We start from the raw sequence: 20,063 nt of genomic DNA, 5'->3' as shown, positions 1-20,063 counted from the left end.
CTGCTGCTGTATACTGTTTATTAACAAACCTCTTTTGAACCTCTGACACTAAACATAAAATCAGGTCCATTGTACATCTATTACTTCTAAATCCCCCTTTGAATTTTTGCCAGCTGATTTTTTCCCCCCAAGAAATACAACAATCTATAATTTATCATTCTTTCCATTATTTTTCCAGATGTCAAAGAAATTGGGCTTACCTGACTTTCCACTAAGAATCACTACTGCCTGTTTCCAATTATTAGGAATCCTGCCTGTTTCCAAACTAAACAACTGCAACACAACCAACAAACATCGATCTGATCGTTTTTCTAACACCATGTAACACATTCTATCCTATCACCGACTTCATATTCATAGTATTCTGAATTCTTAAGACATCGGGGCTTCATCCCCACAATGCCTTACAGCATTTGGATCGTATGATTGATTGCACCTGACTTGAAACTGCAGACCGTGAAGTTTTCAAAATTGCCTGAGCAGAGAGGCAAATCACGCATAGAAGAAATGAGATCACGTTTGGGATTGCTCGAGAATGGTGAGTGATGTAGTGGATATATAGTTTTTAACATTTAGCATAAGAACACTATTGTTGCGGAGGTTTGGAGTAGCGTAGGCTATTATCTTGTATAAGTACAGTATCCCCTAAACAGCGCTCACTTATGTTTTTGGTTTACAGTACACTCTTTTTAAAAGACGTTACATTGCTTGTCAAATAATTGCTTTCAATCACTGTAGTGATTTAACAACAGGTTTTCCTTCGGGTTTACACAGTATTATCTTCGTTTTTTGTTTTCAGAGCCCGAGGGCGGAGCAATGATGTCGTTCTGTGAAAGCGCTCTACAAAGTACCGTATACACACGTGCTGCGTGGCGTCACAGGCAGGGGGAGGGGGGGGGGTTACCATTATCACAATGTATCAATTTCAGTGCTAGAGCGTTCCGGCTCCGTTCAGGACTACGCGCTGTGGTATGGTATGGTGTGGGTGTGGATGTGGATCGGGGCAAAATCAAAATAGAACCGTGTGTATGTCCCCGATTCCCTGTCAGTAGCAAGATACAGGAGTCTGATAGTGTTTTATTGAGAGAAGCCTGGGATTCCAACTCAGGCTGAAATCTAAAAAAAACATATCCAAAAGAAGCTTGCAAACAGCCAGGTATTATTAAGCAGGAGCAAAGCAGAGACATGAGGATATCATCACGACTGGACAGTACTGTATTCTAGTTTAAGTAAGCACACCAAAATATACATCCACCGAAACAGAAAGGAAATATCCTAGAAGCAATGTCCAGGAGAAAACAGAGTAAACCTCGACAGATCAAACGTAAGTAAACTATCTTTATTAATTAAGTATTGCTGTGGCGGTGGGTCTTCAGAGCGATAATACAGTGTTCTTAGTATTTAACGGGTTTGTTATTGTGTTAAAAAGCAAAGACCAGTGCCTGTTTTCTTTAAGCATGAGACGGAGAACGCGTCTCATACTTTAAGCTACATAGAGGATTAGTTTCATCATAGTAACAGCGTGAATTTTAATATGCATTACTGTGGCTTGTGAGTTATCTTGCCACTTAGTGTTAATGCCATAAACAAACAACCCCGATTAATGACATTGTGGCTAAAGTGAGCCCTCTGATCACGACCTGGCTGTCGGAACTAGTGAAATTATGTTCAGTTAAAACACATTGAAAGTCCCATAACGTATACATCGTTAATATTGTGCCGTACTGTCAATTAAATGCGCTTGTTCGGAAACGGACTTTAAATTGAAATGCAGAATGTATAGCTGTTTCATTTGATTTCGCGTGTTTTTGTTGCAAGGTTACAATGTGTACACAATACTCGGAAAGCAAACACCGCTGTGGAATATACGGTTTAAAAAACAGAAGGGGAGCTTATGTCTCTGTTTGTGTCGATCCATAGCAGTTATTAAAACAGCTGTCAGCCGGCTTCTAATATATTCAAGATTAAAGATAAACAATGTTGAGAATCTGGTCTGATTTTTTTAAGCCTTACAATATTCAACATTTTAATCTCAATACCAAAAGAAAACTTCCTGCAAAATTGAAATTTTGAGATGATCAAACACGGTGTGTGTAGGCACAGTACGTTAACTTTTAATGAGCCTGCACCGTTCATTCGTTTATTTTTCTCAGTATGCTCCCCACCACATGAACAGCACAGTTGAAACGCAGGCTCCAGTTTCCTGTTAAATTCTGTTTTGGAAGCCTCTCTGTTCTCTGAAAAGACTGATGTGAAAAACAGATAAGGCCGATCTGATCACAAGGCCGATAGAGATTTAAATTGGATCGTTTTTATTTGTTTTCTGTCTGTGGCTGGCAGGCTGTTCCCAGGCTGGAGTTGTGTTCTCTCTGCCCATGCTGCGCTTTTTCCAGCGAGATGGGGCCTCCTGATTAAACGGGCAGATGATCTCCCTCGCTGATAACGGTTACAAACAGTTGAATCTTTTTTTTTCAATCTATTTCTTTAACTCGGTATAGTGGTTTGAAGCGCTCGGGTCATGCTTGTGTTTTTCTTTATTTGAACACTTGGTTTGGTCTGTGCGCTCCTTCCTGTTAAGATGTTAAGCTGTTATCACAGGAGCGTGATCTCACACTTGATACAATTTAAAAATAAATTGTAATTTGCCTTTTTTTTTTAAAGGTTCAATAGTACTAAAAGCTTGGCTGCTATTCTGTATTGTTTCAGTTCCCTTTCCAAAAGATGCTCGGGCTTGATAAGTACAGTAGCAACATTCTGGAGGTTGGGTTTGACTGGGGTGGGTGGGGTGGGTGGGGTGGACTGTACCAAAATAAATATTGACGACATACACGCTCTGAAGTGCAGTTTTATAGAATGGGACTGCAGGGAGTTCGCAACGTTAGATCATGGTTGTCATTAATTTAAAAACACACCTTTACAGACAGCAGAAGAAAACACGCGGGGTATTTGCTCTTCATAAATGTTATTGTAGGTACAAAGTTGTGCGACCGTTCTTTTGAAAGTTAAAAACACTTCTCTGACTACAACTACAAAACAGTCAGTTTTGCTAAATTAAGGATTACATAAATGAACTAAAAATGTTTTTTTTTAAATCTGTTTAAGTGTCTGCTTCAGTGCTAGGGGGGCGTACTGTGTACGCCCTAAAAATATCCTTATAAAGTGCTAGGGGGCGTACGCCGTACGTCCTAAGATAAATCAACTGTGAGCATCCGATCATTTCAAATTTTTTAAAGAGCGTGTAGAAGTGTTTAAGCTCTCAAAACACGTGTGTGGTGTATCGATCACGTCATTTAAAAGTGCATGATTGACGTGTAAACTGCCCTATATACGATATCTCCGTGTTATTCGATGTCGACAAGCAAACAAAAAGGTTTGTATTATATTTGTATAGTGCTTTGATTGGCTTAACTTTTGATGGATACAACATTTAGGTGATTTAAGGACCTATTTTTAGCAAACTTAATCTTACTTTCAATAGTTATTTTCTGAACTGATCGATCGTTATTGGTTACTGTATGCTGTCTCAGTTGTATCGTGGCATGCGGTACTAATATGGGAGAGTTTAGTCTCTCAACATGTGAATGGTAGATTTATCACGTCAATCAATTGTTGAATGATTGATGCCTAAACTGGCCTATAGGATTTCTCCGTGTTGTTCAGTCTGGAATCCAGTAAGTAAAATAAACAAACTGAAGAGTTTTATATTTCGGATCGTGGTTTGATTTGAGCAAATCCTGATGGCTACAACATTTAGCAGACCCACAGGAGATATTTTTTGTCAAATTTTGTTTTATTTTCAACAGTTATTTTCAGAACTAATCAATCGTTATTGATTGCTGTATACTGTCCCAGGCCATGCTGCACCATCCGCAGTAATAATATTATTATAACATATGTCGGTGCCCTAAATGCTGCGAGTGAACAATCGCTTACAACATTTTAGGGCATGGGTAGGGGGATTTAGTCTTTGGAAATTATATTTTGAATTTAGTTTTTGTCTACATTTGAAAATATGCATAGTTTACATATTGACCCGACGATGTTATGTTTTACATGATTATTATTATTATTATTATTATTATTATTATTATTATTATTATTATTATTATTATTATTATTAATACAAATGTTGACGCAGCCATGACAGAAACATATTAACTCCTATTTTGTTTTTCTCCATAGATTAACATATTAGCAATGCAAGACACATGCAATTTGTCTAATGACCATGTTAGGAAATTACTTTTTTAGGGGTTAAAGTGGCACAGAAATTGTAATTTTTCATTTTTTCCCCCATTTAATCTGCAATATTCTAATCAGTTGAGTAGATATGCCCAAGTAAATTATATCATTGAAAAGTTCAGATTGTGCTGAAAAAAACAATATATAGGTTTCCTATGTTTCCTTTGGAGACTTGTGAGAAATCGGACAATTCAGTCCCAAATCCAAGAAAACCCTCTAGCACTGGGGGTGGAAAAACCCTTAGCAGCGAAGGGGTTTTAAAAGACCGCTTGTCAAAACGTTTGCGACTTAGTTTCCTGTAGCATGTATTCGTTGTGTAGCCTTCACTGTGTGTCAGTAGGAGAGAAGATAGTCAGTTTGAATGATAATTAGGATGAATGTGCAAGTAAAAAAGATTCTCTACAAATATATACTTTTTTTTCTGTGTTTAAATAGTGTTTTCTATAGGATTGTGTAATGTTTTGTTGTACGACTCCAGTAGTACAGCTATTCATGCTACAGCAATTGTAATAGGGAATTTAAATAAGAAGCTATGTTTTCCATTTTCATTAACACATGAGTCATACAGACTAACTTTACTTTTGTCATACACTAAACATATTTTGTTTGCTACTCAAATGTCGTCTTATCAGCTGAGAGATCGTTGCTGTTGATAATTGGTACCAGATCTAATAATGACACTGTTTGTTAAAGCTAAAACCCAAAGCTTCCTGCTTCGAGTTCAAAAATAATTCTGACGGTTAAATGTGAAACGAGATAAATGAGGCTCTGATGGCAGAAGCGATAGGTTGCTGAGGCCGATGCAACAGATAAAAATGGAATGTGAATTTAAATTGCATATAGCTGCCATTTGGTTCTGGGACTGGCTTGTGATATCTCCACGAGTTGAACAAAAAATAATAAGGAAGATGATAAAAGTGGAATTGGGTGGCAATTCAGATAGCATAAAAACTGCCAGATTTGAGAACAGCAGCTAGATGCTGCACGCCTCCCTGTCTTCTGTTAGATTTATAATGTTGATAATATATGGAGCTGGTGATTTTCAATGCAGATAAAGACAGTATGCCCTAGCAACATAGACTAGAGGGTGAACAGAAAGAAAGAGAAGAGCAATACGTTTTGCATTCCCATTTCCCTCATCTTGAGCTGGACAGTGGAATTAAGTTGAGTGAAGTCTGGTCCAAACAGGTTGCTTTTTCTTCTGTTTGTTGCATGTGAAAAGTTAATCTGTTTTTAGTTTTTTTATGTGTTTGTCTTGCTTTGTTATTGTGTGAATTACAGATAGAACAGAAGATGGATTTATTTGGAGAAAAAAAAGCAGATGAGATGTTCTATTAGTTTTATATTGCATTATAAAGAAAGACAAATGGGGCCTGGCATTGTGAGGTTAGATTTGCTCACTGTCCTCGCGCTACATTGAAACGCTTGATAGAAGTTAATATAATAGTCTAAAAGTTTCAATGTATAAACATGAGAAAATCAAGCCACAGCAGCTGCAGCTGCTCTGTGTTGCCTGTTTTTTCCTTTGTTCTGCTTTTAGCTTGATGTGAACTTTTGATAAGCCCCGGGGCTGGATCTCCATGCAGATAAAGATTGCCAACTCTGATAAGAGTTCTTATCTCCGTCATGCAGACTGGAGCAGGACCCGACTACAATAACATTACAAACTGGAGAGAATCAGCAAACTGGAGCTTTGGCATTCTGTTCCACTGCTAATGTGATTCATGCTGTTGTATAATTAGATGATAGGTGTGAATCTGCACGTTTTTCATTGCATGCATTGTTGTCGATTAATTTAATTAAAAGTAATACAACCAATTACTAACTGTAGATGCCGTGTTAGATTGAGCTGTGATAGGGATTTTTTTCCCCCTTGATTGTTATCTTTGAATTTTTTCTTTGTGTGCAGAAAAATAGCAGAGCCAGCAAACAAGTTATGTGCTGTTGATATTCTTCACTGATATTAGATGGTGAGTGATAGTATATTAGCATACTTTCTTGATAATGTATAATTTCTTCCTGTTCTGGTTGTTAACGCTTCAAACCTTGTTTTGAATCTTCTTTAAAGCAGAGCACGCCAGTCTTGCATTAGGGTGATGTGTTTCATGGCTACCAATACCATACAGGTGCATTCCTTTGCTTCAATTAAAAAACATTGTTCAAAAGGAGTCCCCAGAGAAGAGTGAAATGCAATAGCTAGGAACCCATGCACTATTTTAAACAGCCTTGTTATCAGACAACTGCACAAAACAGATGGTATTTAAGTTTTATATAAATAAATGATTCAATGTTGGTACATCTTATACTCCAACAATGTAAGGTTCAGCTCTTTTAAAGTGGCAGTGTCCCAAAATCATGTAGAATTTTACAATACAATACAATTCCTTCATATTCCAGTTTGTTTACATTCCCAGCAGGTAGTTTTTATATGTAGGAACACAAGCTGCCTATGTGGCCCACTGAAACCAGCTTTTCACAAAAACAAATATTCACAAGACGTAAAGGCTTGGTTCACTTGTGTCCTGAATTTGGTTGAATCCCAGGCCTCGCTTAGTGCAATCCAGCAGTGAATCAGGCCACTCTGCCACCTATAAAATAGTAATCATCTTAACTGTCAGCTATATGGCCAGCATGGGTGCCACGTCTAGACGACAGGGTTATTATGAGCACAGTTACCTGCTGAGATTCACTTAATCACCTGTGATTTACAATCCAGGAGCAGAACGATCCTTACCCAGCAGCTTACAATCTACTTGTGGGTCCTACTACTCTTTATATTGTATGTGTGGGTGATAACAGCAGATTGTAACCAGAGTGCAGAGGGGAAGGAAAGCCCATTTAAGAAAGCGCTAAAGCAACTGAAATCTGCCTACCACTACCTCATGGCTGGTTTACAGTCAAAACACCCAAAAACAAAAGATGAAGAAAAAAAAAAGATTAAAAAAGATGAAGATAGATTGTAGAGCTGACAGTGTCACTTGGTTTGATATCTGTAAAGTGTTAAAGGACATAACATCTATCAGGTTCCTTCAGAAATCAGGTTTCAGCAGGCTAATACAAATATTGTTTACTGCAACAAGAAGACAAGGTAGTTAGAGACAGAACGTTACAGCTACACAATTGCACCCTGCTATAAAATACTGTCTACAACTATTACTATCGCATGTCTTTTTGTATGTGCTACTGTGTATGCATCGGAAAGTGCATAATCTTTTTATAGGATAACCTTTTGTTTGCATTACACTGTCGTAACCTCATCATTTTGTAGCTGCAGTGAAACATTGTGAAGCTTTGCTTTCTGCAAGTACCACTAGTCTGCATCATGCTTATGATTTCACAGCAAAACTATCAAACATCTCCATCCAGTAACAGTCATTCTAACAGGGCCTTGAGGGCCTGCTTGAGTGAAAATCAAGCATGCTGGTGACGAGAAATGTTTGGCCACAACTGACAAGCTGTCATTTTGACATTTTTGTGGCTATGATAGTTCTGTGTATGCAATATATACTGTATAATATATTATATACAATACAAAACCTTCAGGTTCCTCTACACAATAGACACTATTCAATTAATATAGTGTGGTCCAGTGGTTAAAGAAACAGGCTTGTAACCAAGAGGTCCCCAGTTCAAATCCCACCTCAGCCACTGACTCATTGTGTGACCCTGAGCAAATCACTTAACCTCCTTGTGCTCCAACTTTCGGGTGGGATGTAGTTGTGGGACTGCAGCTGATGCATAGTTCACACACCCTAGTCTCTGTAAGTTGCCTTGGATAAAGGCGTCTGCTAAATAAACAAATAATAATAGTAGGTATGGATAAGTCCCTGTGGCAGAGTGGTTACCAGTGAGCAGGTGCAGGTGATCAATAAACAGACAGACAATGATAATCCAGGTGCAATGGTGTTTTATTTTATAATACAATTGCCTGGTGGCGAAATAGCAGTAAATAATAACAATGATAAGCTATACAGCGGCGTGTATTGCTTTACTTTAATCCGCGGGTTGGTCCCAAAATAATAAAGTCCCGATCTTTTACACCCATACGTAACACAAACACAAGTCCACAGTGCGTGCTCTAGTACTCGTAGTGTAAATACAGTTCTTTAGTAAAATAAAGTGCAGTGATGTTGTCCGGGTTTAGTGCTGGCCTGGCGACAGCTCCGGATTGTGTTAGCCGTCTAAATAACAACAAACAGTATATTTAATAATGACAAAACAAATAATAACACACGTCTTTCCTTCAGGTTCAGCTTAACCATAACAAGGATGAACAGACAAAAACAAACTAGTACCATGCTGGTCCTCCAGCACGACGTAGCAATTGTCTTTTCTTTTAATTTAATTTACTCTCCACTCACCGAACATACAACCCCAAGTGAGTGCTTCGTGCCTCTACAGCTGTGCCGAGATTCAATTACTAATTATTCAATTGAATCTCGGCATGTGAACTAATTTTTGCAATCATGTGCTCACATACCATTACATACTTTATCTGCACGTGAAGTGATTGTGCAATCCCTGTGCCTAAATACAGCAATATATTTTAAATCACTCGTGTTATACAGACCCATTTATATCCCGTGCACCAATACCTGTACACCAACGTTAACACACCACACGCAACATATAACACATAACGCACATGGGCGAGGCACACTGCCACAGTCCCCCTTTTATTAACAAGTTTATTAACCAATTGTATATTGAGACAACTGGAGCAGAAATAGAATTGTGCATTCAGTCAGCAATTCCATCAGGTAAATCCTAATGTATTTAGATTAAAAGGTCAGAGTGAAGTCTACATTTTATAGGCTTTCTGTATTAGTACATGTCATTTTTATACCCCCACTTTGTGATTAGGAAAGATTAAAATGACTGCGGTCTTCATTTACTACCAAATGCCTTATTTTATAAATTGCATGACCACTGGAAAGAATTAGTCTGTCAGGCGTTATTGTTTAATAGACAGGATTTGAAATAATAATAATAATAATAATAATAATAATAATTATATATATATATATAATATATAAAAATTGAAGTTTATTTATTATAGTGCCTTTCACACCTAGGTGTCTCAAGGCACTGTACAAAACAAAACACACATCAACATTACAAAAACACAATAAATAACAATCAGATTCTATAGATTAATAAAATACAATAAAATAGGTTAATAGAGATAAAACCGATCATCATAAAAGTACAGTATATTATAATAAACACTACAGACTGCAGTAGAGTCAAAAAGTTAAAAGAAATACAGCGGAGAATAAGTGTGTCTTAAGGGTATTTTAAAATTTTGCTACTGTTGTGGATTCTCTAATGAAAGTTGGTAGCAACACAGCTAAAACTACGCCCTCCGAGCATAACACGTTTTTGAACCATTCATTTTAATAATCCCGAGTTAGAGGATCTAAGCTGCCTCCCAGGGATGTAAGGGCTAAGAAGGTCCATTATCTAACTAGGACCCTGACCGTGCAAAGCCTTGTAGGTCAACAGCAATATTTTACAGGTAACACGGGACTGGAATGAAAGCCATAAGGACCAGAGTAATAAATATATCTATTATTATGTGTATGAATAACTTTTTTGGACCTCCCCCCCCCCCAGATGACACTGGTGGACAATAAGAGACACAACCCAAGTTCAGATAGAGGGCCTACTGAATTGACGAATATTTATTGTGTAGTCCAGACCCCTTTCATTTCTACAGTCTTCAAGTGTGCCTGTATATCTGTCGATGCACTACAGTATACCATCTTAATCACAAACTTTGCCTTAGTAGCAGTATGTTTTATTTGATAATTGTTTTATAGCTTCCTTGATGCCACCAGCCAAACCAGGAAACCGCCAGGTTTGTTAACTTGGCATTGGCCATCTGAGGCTTCCAGTACTGCCATATTAATGTTTGGGCTACGGGGAGGCCAGTCCCCTATCTGTGGCTTTCCTCTCTTGCTTAGTCTTGCAGTTTGGGATCTTCATCAAGCTGGGACTAAAATCCTGGACCAAGTGATGCCTTTCACTAGATTGGACATGTTGGACATGGATGTTCTAGTTGCTGTGTTTTTCATGATTTATTTGACCAGCTCCAAGGCATGACACCAGTGATTGGCTGGGTACTAATGCACTTTGTCTGGAATTTAGGCACCCTGGGCTGATTGCGCTATTTAGAGGGATAAAGAAGTCCATGTGTATCTGTTTAGGCTCATTTCCAGTCGGAATTCAAGAGGGAGCAGTACAACAGTACAGTTATTGCAAACGTCTCTGCTATGTGATGCTTAGTTATGATAAGAGATCCATAGCCGCTACCGAGTTTAGCCTTAATTGATTTGGGGAGGTGCAATCTTGTCTTAAATCAATCCTTTTTTTTTTTCACAACCGCACACAACAACATGATTTATGAGTGACAGTGAAAATAGTTTAGTTAACAATTTGTTTCATTCTTGTTTAGGTAGATAGCATTCTGTAGTCAGGAGCCATATGTAAGAAACTGTGCAAGGTGTGGTTTGCCTTCTAGCGCCTTATAAAACCATGACCATACTGCGTTATAACCTGTTTTTAGGGTATGCATTATAACAAGGTGTATTTAAAATTAAAAAATAAAATAAATAGGTGGGGTAGTGAACAGTAAAACCTATTTAGGTATTAATCTTACCTAAATATTTATTAAATGGAGTATCTTTTCTTCTTTTTTCTTCTAACAGTAAATGGGATTTAGAGTTCCCTAGTTTTTTTGAGAAGTGGTTTCAATGAATAAACAGTTTGAGGTGAGTCTTCTCGGTTCTTTCCAAGTAAAAGGAAACAGATGCCACTACAATGGAACCTCTTATTTTTGTTTTGTCGTCGATGTCTGGGGAGGGGGAGGGGGAGTTATATGAGGAACAGGAAAGCAGGGAAACAATAAAGTTATTTAATAACGCCCATCAGGGGTGAAATCTCCTTAGGCTGGTCACAAGTTCTCAGTTTACATGCCCTTCAAGTAGCCAGATCAGGACAGTTTACTGGGAGCTCTGCTTGGCCAGGGTACTGTTACCGTGTAAGTGGAAACACAAGTTGCAGAGCTGCAGACATTAAAGAGAAGTAGGCTTCTGGTTTGTGACTGTGAGATCTGGCCTTTGCAATTGGGTGTTGTGACATGACAAACCTCACGCCCCGCACACATTGCTGCATCTGTTTTATACATCTATAAATACACAAAAGCACACTTGTACTGTATATTTATTTATTTTTTTATTTATTTATTTATATGTATGTATGTATGCATGCCAGACATGCAGGCATTTATAATCACACAACTGAATGGTCAGGTGACATGATTTAGGATATTGTGGGCTGCACTCAGTCAATAAAGACACTTATACATGTGTTTTAGGTTATATTTTGGGCTGCAGTCACTTTGGTTGCTTGTTAAGTTATGTCACTGTTTTATCTGCATTTTAAGGCCTGTTAGTTTTTAGAGGACATCTACCTGTGGGATATTGACTATAGTGGTTAGGGCTCTGGACTCTTGACCGGAGGGTTGTGGGTTCAATCCCAGGTGGGGGGACACTGCTGCTGTACCCTTGAGCAAGGAACTTTATCTAGATTGCTCCAGTAAAAACCCAACTGTATAAATGAGTAATTGTATGTAAGAATAATGTGATATCTTGTAACAATTGTAAGTCACCCTGGATAAGGGCATATGCTACGAAATAAATAAATAATATTGGAACTTGATTGTCTGAAACAATCCATGAGGTTTTTTGCTTAAGTCACTAACCTTATACAAAAATGGCAACCAATATTGTTCTGCAACTACTTCTTCCAGCTTTTTTTGTTAATTCAGAGGGACGAGGCATTGTTTCCAAGTTTAAAAAAAAAAAGTTTGATTGATGCAGACTATGCTGTGATGCTATTGTTGTCGCAAGAGACTCCACCCTCACTGGATTTGTTAAGCTTGTGAGTCCGTAGAGTCTTTACTACTTTTTGGAGAAGATGATCTTTGGAATGTTGTAGATATCCCATTGACAATACAGTAGTATCCAGAATGAGATTATATATATATATATATATATATATATAGATATATATATATATATATATATATATATATATATATATATATATATATATATATATATATATATATATATATATATATATATATATATATATATATATATATATATATATATATATATGTGTGTATTCTACAGACAACATCCCCCCATATATATTCTACAGACAAACCACCCCCCCCCCCCCCCCCGGTCCAGTATAGTAGCTTACTCTGGAGTTTGCCCAGAAACCTATGGAAGCAATACATCTAGGTCTAATATGTATACACAACTGTGTTTTATACTCTAAATGTATTATTGTTTTAGTGAGAATACAGTAATTCAGCTGGTGCCAGTGTACCGTTGGTATTTACCATGGACTTTTCACTCCTTTTTGCGTCATTGCATTTCCCTATTTAATCTTTTCATACACTATTTCCCTTCTACCATTCATCTCTACTCTCTCCTTTTGTAGAACTACTCCTTTGTCCTTTAACAATCCCCCTGTTACTAGCTGTGTATCTCCCTCTCTCTCTCTCTCTCTCTCTCCCTTTCTTCCCCCTCTCTCTCTCCCCTTCCAGGCCTCTCATCCAGGTTTGTGCCGTATGATAATGCAGAAAGTTGAACTGGCCTTATTACTGCACAGTGATGGTTGAATTGATAAGGGCTTGATAATGGTGGCGATAGCAGTGACGGAGGTGGCCAATAGCCTGGCCGCTCCCCCTATTATCATTCCCCTCCACCGATCAGCTCCAAGCGCCCTATCTCTTCTCCATTTCCACTCCTCTAAAAGATAAGAATGGAAATACTGACTTCATAGCTCACTGATTAAAGTGTCTGCCTTTCTTGATAATACGCAGATAAATTATGTTTTTTCTTTCCTTTGGGAGGGAGCAACAGAGGGAGAAAAACTCTCCTGTTTGAAATCTGTAATCTTCCTTTTTGTATGCCTTCTTTCCAAGTGTTTTAATGAGCGTGTAGGTCAGTGTAGGTTGTACTGCAGTACAGCTTATGTACTTTTATACTGTACCTACATTTTTCTGTTAGAGGAATGCTGAGGAAAGGGTATATTTTGAAAATTATCCCCTTTGTTTTTGAACAATATGGGGTACAAGAAGTTGTCCTTCCAAGACTTGAAGGGGATAGATATTAGTTTGACAGACTAGGTAAATCTTATTTATGTCATGAAATAGAATTCCATTGTAACTTACAAAAGTTTTGCTAAATGAAACTTTTTATTTTATGTTACAATCCTTTTAAGATCCCTTTTATGAGTCGTACCATTAAAACTCATATTTTGTGTGCAAATACAGTACAGTATTTTGCTGTGGATTGTCTGGTGCATGTTAATAAACATTTCCCAAAGTATCCTCACCTGATCATTAAATATTTGCTATGATCTGGCTATTTTTGCTCCGTACAGTGTATTGAAAGTGGAAGATTTCCCCGTCTGAAATGAGTCCCTGCTTGTATATTTGTACCATGTTTCTTGTATAAGGAATACTAATGCATATATATATATATATATATATATATATATATAAATTCTTATTCTTCTCATACCCCATAGTGTTCACAAACAGTTTTATCTTTATAAAAAAATAAAAAAAATTGTGACCTCTAATATGGATATTAAAGACAATGAAATGAAAGATTTGGAACCTCCTGTTATCTGCCAGGTTTTCTTCCTTCCCAATGCAAAGGTATTCCTTCCATTCGCTGCAGTAGTGGTTTATTCAGTAGTTGTGAATTATTCACATTAAAAGCTGACTAAAAGCCATTGCATAAGGTTAATTTGATACTAAACCTGCAAACTTCATTTTTAGAGCAGTAGTCCCTTCCAGTTGGGCTGTATGAAGGGGGAAAAAAATGGAAGTGTGATAAAAAGCTGAGATTAGAACATGACTGTTTTGTGCAGGAGTTTATATCAGTGTTATCTATCTCTCTTCTTCACTCTCTAAGCTGTTCTGTTGTTTTTTTTTACTCTTATCTCACTCCACCAAAATGCCAGGAACAATAATAAATAATAATAATAAAAAAAATTACTGCACAGATTATTCATGGGCCTCCGATAAAATGTTAACATTAAATTAAAATGTTTTAATTTTTTTTTCTTTGCAAATGAAGTTGTCACAAATACAGGATGAATTGCTTTCCTTTCCAATGAGATAGAGAATGATTGACTCCTTGGGTATTATGTTACTTAACCCCTCGCAGGCTAAACCGAAAAGCCTCTGCTTTGCTTAGTTATTCAGACGTTGATGTGTGGTTGCTGGTTGTATTAGATAAGGTGACCTGCTTGATTCCTCACTAAACTGTAATGCCGTCTAGTAAGGCAGTAACCATTTCAACAGAACCCGAGAATTGTTGCACCATTATGGATGTCTGGTACCCATTGATTTTTGTATTCTGAATATTCTATAAAATACATAATTAGTAAAGACGAGGCATTTTTTTCTTTCAATGCATAAGTTTAGGTTTTGTTGTATGAATAATAGGGAGATTTAGTTATTGTTAGTGGTCAACATTGCTGGACGGAGGGACCGAATGCTGAATGGCTTTACCTTCCGGAAGAAAGGAAGGAGTGTCTCTGTACTGTCATTTTCATCAGATGTAGCTGCTCAAATGGTATTCTATGTATATTAATGATGGAGTTAATGGTGTATTTAAATGACCAAACTGGGAATCTTCAGACCAATCAATCTATAATGAGAAACCCTCCATTGGAGTGTTGTTTCTTTTTAAAGATAAACTGCATAGGGAGGGGGTGGGGGCAAAGAATACATTTAGGGGCCCCTCATCATAATAATAAAACTCTGTAACAAACTTAATGAATAAACGTAGTGAAGCAACAGATATCGTCTCGGCTTCATTTGTGCAAAGATATCAACCAGGACATCAAAATCAAGGTTTATTTACCAATGATTTTTCAGTTGCCATTACAAGCAGGTCTCTCAGACGAGGATTGGTCGTGGAAGTTCGTAAATAGGTTTTAACCAAACAGAAAACAGATGCTCACTGCTTGCAGTGGTTACCGGAAGAGTGATGACTACCTTCATGATTTTTAGTAATATATAAGTATAGCAAGTATACTTTGAGTTGTACCACCTCAAAAAGAGAATAAAAACTACCGGTGGCGCAAGTTTAGCTTTTCATTCCCCTCTTCGACTCAGTAACTCCATTAGTTAAATTACACTGGCTATATTGTTTTGCTGTTTTCTTAGTTGCTGTGATGTGAGTGATCTTATAAGCTAAGCAGTTTTACTGACAAGTTCCCAGAACACATCATAAACACTTGAACATAATTATTAGTAAAACATACCTTTCTCTTTTGCTTTTTGTAACACAACGTACACAACAGCTGCTGTTTTTAACAAATACAAATTATTGCAATAACTTGGAGAGACTGTTGCTATGACATATTTTTTTAGGCAGAAAAATTTTAAAACATAGTAGCACTATCGATGTCTCGAAGCATAAATACTTTCCTTTAAGCCTTTTAACTTCTCACAGAAACTGCCATTTGGAATGAAATCCTATAGATAGTGCAGATAGTGATTTAAGTATGATTTTAATTGCTATGCTGGTATTTTTGGGGTGATCCCTAAACACCAAGGTCCAAATCTTGGAACACACTAAATGAAGGTGGAATGGGGGTGTATCCTCCATATGGGTTTTTATTTAAATTAACTATCTGGGTGTTTATCAAGTTTGATAACAAAACTGAGAATCTGTGCATGTGTGTTAATCTTCCTGCTCTTCTGTCGTGTCTTATTCTTCTACATGCTTTAGATCGAGACAGCAGATCTCTGTGATGTGCTGAAAGTTACACTCACCCCCCCTTGCAGACTCCTGGCCGTCTATTTCACAGCTATCAATTGACCCTAGCTGCCATCTAAGGTCACTTTCAACTCTTTTTGCTTAGAGATGCACACATACTAAAATATAATTCATTGATGTGTGTTTACTATCCATTTTGTTAAAACTCCATATTGTGAACTATTTATTATTGAGACCAGTGGAATTCTCCTGGCCACTGTCTTATTTCTATGGGATCTTGGTGCTTCTCACATCAGCATTCAAGCTCTCCTTCTTCCCAATTCATTTGCCGTGCAGATATACAGATCAGATAGCACAGAATATGCAGAGTGTGTAATTACATCAAAACAGTAGAAAAGCAGCAAGCCCCACCCCCCTAAAAAAAGTGCTTGAAATTGTTAATCTTCTGACAAGAGATTCCCTTTGTCTTGTTCTTTCTCTCATTGTTTCCTCTTTAAATCATGTCGCACAGGAAGAGCAAACCCCTTCACATTTCTCCGTCTGCTTTGTCAGGTGAAAAATACCATTATCTCTAAAAACAGCTTTCGACGTCTGTATAAAAGCTCTTTTTTTTTTTTTTTTTGGAGGCAAAATATTTTTTTGGAAACCCAGCCGGGAGCTTTTGTTCGCGTTGATTTTGTTCTGGTTTTTTTTTCTATTTGTTATATCCCCCTCTCTCGCTCTCTCTCTCTCTCTTTCTCTCAGATGTGAAGTCAGTATTAGTATTAGTAGCTGTGTCCCCTGAAGTAAAACAATCTTCTGTAATCTATCAGTGTTTTATCAGGCCTATCTGAGAGTGTAGAATGGCCGGGCCTGGCGATGGCGCCGTGCTTGGGAGCTGATAAAGTTTCAGAGTTCAACGGTGATGAATGTTAAGTAACTACACCCTTGTTAGATAGGATATGGACTTGGCAGAAGGATCAGGCTCTGTTTGAAACCAATCTTTCTGATATCGGAGTCTCGTTTTCTCAGGCTTCCAACCCCAGTGCCCCCCCTCCGTCCCTGTCTCGTCAGTCTCTTTTTGTCTCTAACAATAATGTATAGGGCTTTAAGAACTTGCATCTTCACAATTTGAAGGTACGATCCCTCAGTTAAAAACCCAATCATAGACTGTACAGGCTGATAGCATAGAGCTCTAAAATGTGTCTGCCGTTGATTGTAAAATAAAATGTGTCTTTTTTTTCATTTTGTGTATATTATGGTATATTATGGAGGGGGGGGGGGATGGGGGGGGATGACAGGTGGGACTGGGCCTGCTGCAGGATTACCCAGCCCTGCAAGGCTACCTGTCACCTTTTGAATTATCAGTTTGTGCCCTCTAAACAGGTGCCTGATCTTGAGTATGGGTTCAGCTTTCTCTCATGTCATACACGAATTGTGGAAGAAAACCCCCCTAGCCTCAAAGTTTATGGCACTGCCATACTTTTGATAGGAATATCAACATATTTCAGTCCTTCGGTACAACTTTAGCTGGAAAATGGCATCAAAAAGCAGATTAGCAGGGTCCCCAAAGGCTCACCTAGTAAGTGCACCACTGTTGGAGTGCAGGGCAAGTCATGTAAGTGTGGGGGCCTCTAAGTGGTGCTGCAGGGAATGTCGTTGCTTAGGTTTGACAGGTGCAAAGAGGTTCTTGAGCGCAAGAACAGAGGTCCCCTCTTGACCTTCAGTCCTTCGAATTGGCTAGTAGCGGTGAGGGGACATTGGAATTCAGCATTTCAAATTGGGTAGAAGAAAACGGGTAAAATATGATCAAAAATTGATTGAAAAAACAAACAAACAAACCAAAAAAATACATTATGTGAAAAAAATTCCTCCTAAGCACCTGATTATCAAAACAAAATATCTGTCTTGAGAGGAGTGTGGAAAATTGAGCATCTGCTGTTTGATTATAAGAAGGAGTGACAAGCAAGCTGCTTTGTTTAACAAGAAAAAGAGAAATGATTATCAAAAGTCTAAATCTCTTATTCACATGCTGATTGCTGTAAACTAATCACATCTTGGTAAAGGTGCTAAAACAAACACGTTTAAAAATAACATGGAAATTACCCTTTCGCCTGTAAAACTGCAGTTTTTTTATTTTCTTTGCATGTGACCTTACCAGCCTTTGTTTAGTCATCAGAAGATAAATGAAGTTAGAACATGTTAGTCATACTTTGCACAAAACCTTAACTGGTTTGCCCTTAGACAAGGCCAGGAATCACATCTGCATGTAGCAGATGCAACAAAGGAACAGAAAACCTGGGATTGATTTGAAAACACAAATGTAAAATTAAGTTAGACTTAAAAATGAGACTGTGTCAGAATTCAAAAAGAAAACCTATGAAAAGTGTTACAATAGCAAGTCAGGTAAGTGGTTTACAAACTGCGCCTATGGTGGACTTTGATTAACTCCATTGTTTTTTCTCCCTGCTTGACCTGTAATGCATGTAGTTGCTGCTTTTTTATATATACAGTATGTGACATTCAGACAATTGGTGTCAGCAATATACTGTATATGCTAAAATGTTACATACTGGACATTTCCAAAAATGTAGAAAAACATGTTTGTTTTTGTTGTTACTTTTCATACTATAAGTGTAATAAGCGTAGGGTCTCTCTTGTTTTAAAAGAGCTGTCATCAAGGGACCAACAAAATATGGCCTTAATAGTGGTGTGACCTTCCAACGAATATATATTAATAAATATAGGACTGAGTTTCATTGTCTTATTAGAGAGGTAATTTAACACTGGCTTGATACATTTGTAACTGCTGATGGTGGCCATGATACTGAAGGTGACTTTACATTGCCATCAAAATACACATTACAGTACATCTCAACTTGAGATCTCCAGGGAAATTAGCAGGTTTTTTTCCTATAAATAATATGAGTAAATGAGAGTCTGGGAATGGCAGTAACTAGCCTACTCATCTTGGATTTCCATTATTCATAATAGTGTATCTATATATATATATAGCCAAGCCCATTTGCAAGGCCCTTCTGACATGTCTGCCCCTCCCACCCCAACCAAGCCATTTATTAATCATCCTTATCTGCACTTCACATCTCCCAGCTATTTGCTGTTTAATCACTAAAATAATATAAAATGAGAGTGCCTCGTTGCCATGGAACCCAAATAGAAAGGTCAGGTTCAGTTTATCTTATCTTGATAGAGAATGGTTACTAATTAGAGATAGGCACTGCCAGGGCTGTCCACTGGGCCTAGCTTCCAGCATTATCAGCTATCCACACCAGGCTGATATTAAAATTATCTGCAGGCTTGAAGGTGCAGCTAAATAGAAAACGCCTACTCCTGGAGGCTGAGGCTAGATATTAGTCTGGGGCTGTAATTAATGAAAGAACTAGAACTCACAGTTTTTAATCTGAAAATGTTTTGCCAGAGATCCATCAGTTAAAACATTGTCTTTACCCAACATCAAAGACCCACGTGTATGAGCACAAGCTCGAGTCCTGTCTCTGAGTCATCGTTGATGGCCAATAGGATTTGGAGCATGTCAAGTGATTCTAAATAACCAGGGGGATTTTAAAACATATGAACTTATTAATATTATAACTTATTTCTTCAGTCTTTACTATGATTTTGGTCATATTTGGATTCAACTAATGTTCTACAATAATGCAGTAATACCCCTTCTCTTCTCTGTATCCATAGGTTATATTTAAGCGTGTATCTCTTCAACATCCCCTTTAAATGCACTCACTCTTATCTCAGCATTCAGAGAATCTCTATACAGCGTGACACTCTGATAACATTTCAAACGGCGCACCTCCCCACATGTTTTTAACAGACATCGTCTGTGAAGCCTTGGTTAAAACTGCAAATTGTGGATTGTTAGTATTTTTTATTTTTTTTTAAATGTACTTTGAGTCATTGTTAAATGAGAAGCCTAAAAAACAGAGCCAAATTATCAATTATTTTGAACTATTGGAATGACCATAATTACCTATGTCATGCTAGTGA

At 37.6% G+C, this 20,063-nt stretch overlaps 1 protein-coding gene across 3 annotated transcripts in view; it reads left to right on the top strand.

Annotated features, from left to right (window-relative positions):
- The first annotated feature begins 434 nt into the window (after positions 1-434).
- The window catches only part of LOC117424609 (zinc finger protein ZFPM1-like), a 101,995-nt gene continuing 82,366 nt past the window's right edge, over positions 435-20,063 (top strand). For 2 of the 3 annotated variants that reach the window (XM_034041141.3, XM_034041140.3), the window contains exon 1: positions 886-1,324. In XM_034041141.3, coding sequence (XP_033897032.3) covers positions 1,285-1,324 — 40 coding nt within the window. In that variant the 5' untranslated portion in view covers positions 886-1,284. Of the gene's footprint in view, positions 539-885; positions 1,325-20,063 lie in introns of those variants that run through there. The other variant, XM_058992558.1, reaches the window with a different exon arrangement.

Source organism: Acipenser ruthenus, chromosome 19, assembly GCF_902713425.1.
Source record: "Acipenser ruthenus chromosome 19, fAciRut3.2 maternal haplotype, whole genome shotgun sequence".
Taxonomy (NCBI): Eukaryota; Metazoa; Chordata; class Actinopteri; order Acipenseriformes; family Acipenseridae; genus Acipenser; species Acipenser ruthenus.
This window is presented reverse-complemented; position numbering and strand designations above follow the sequence as displayed.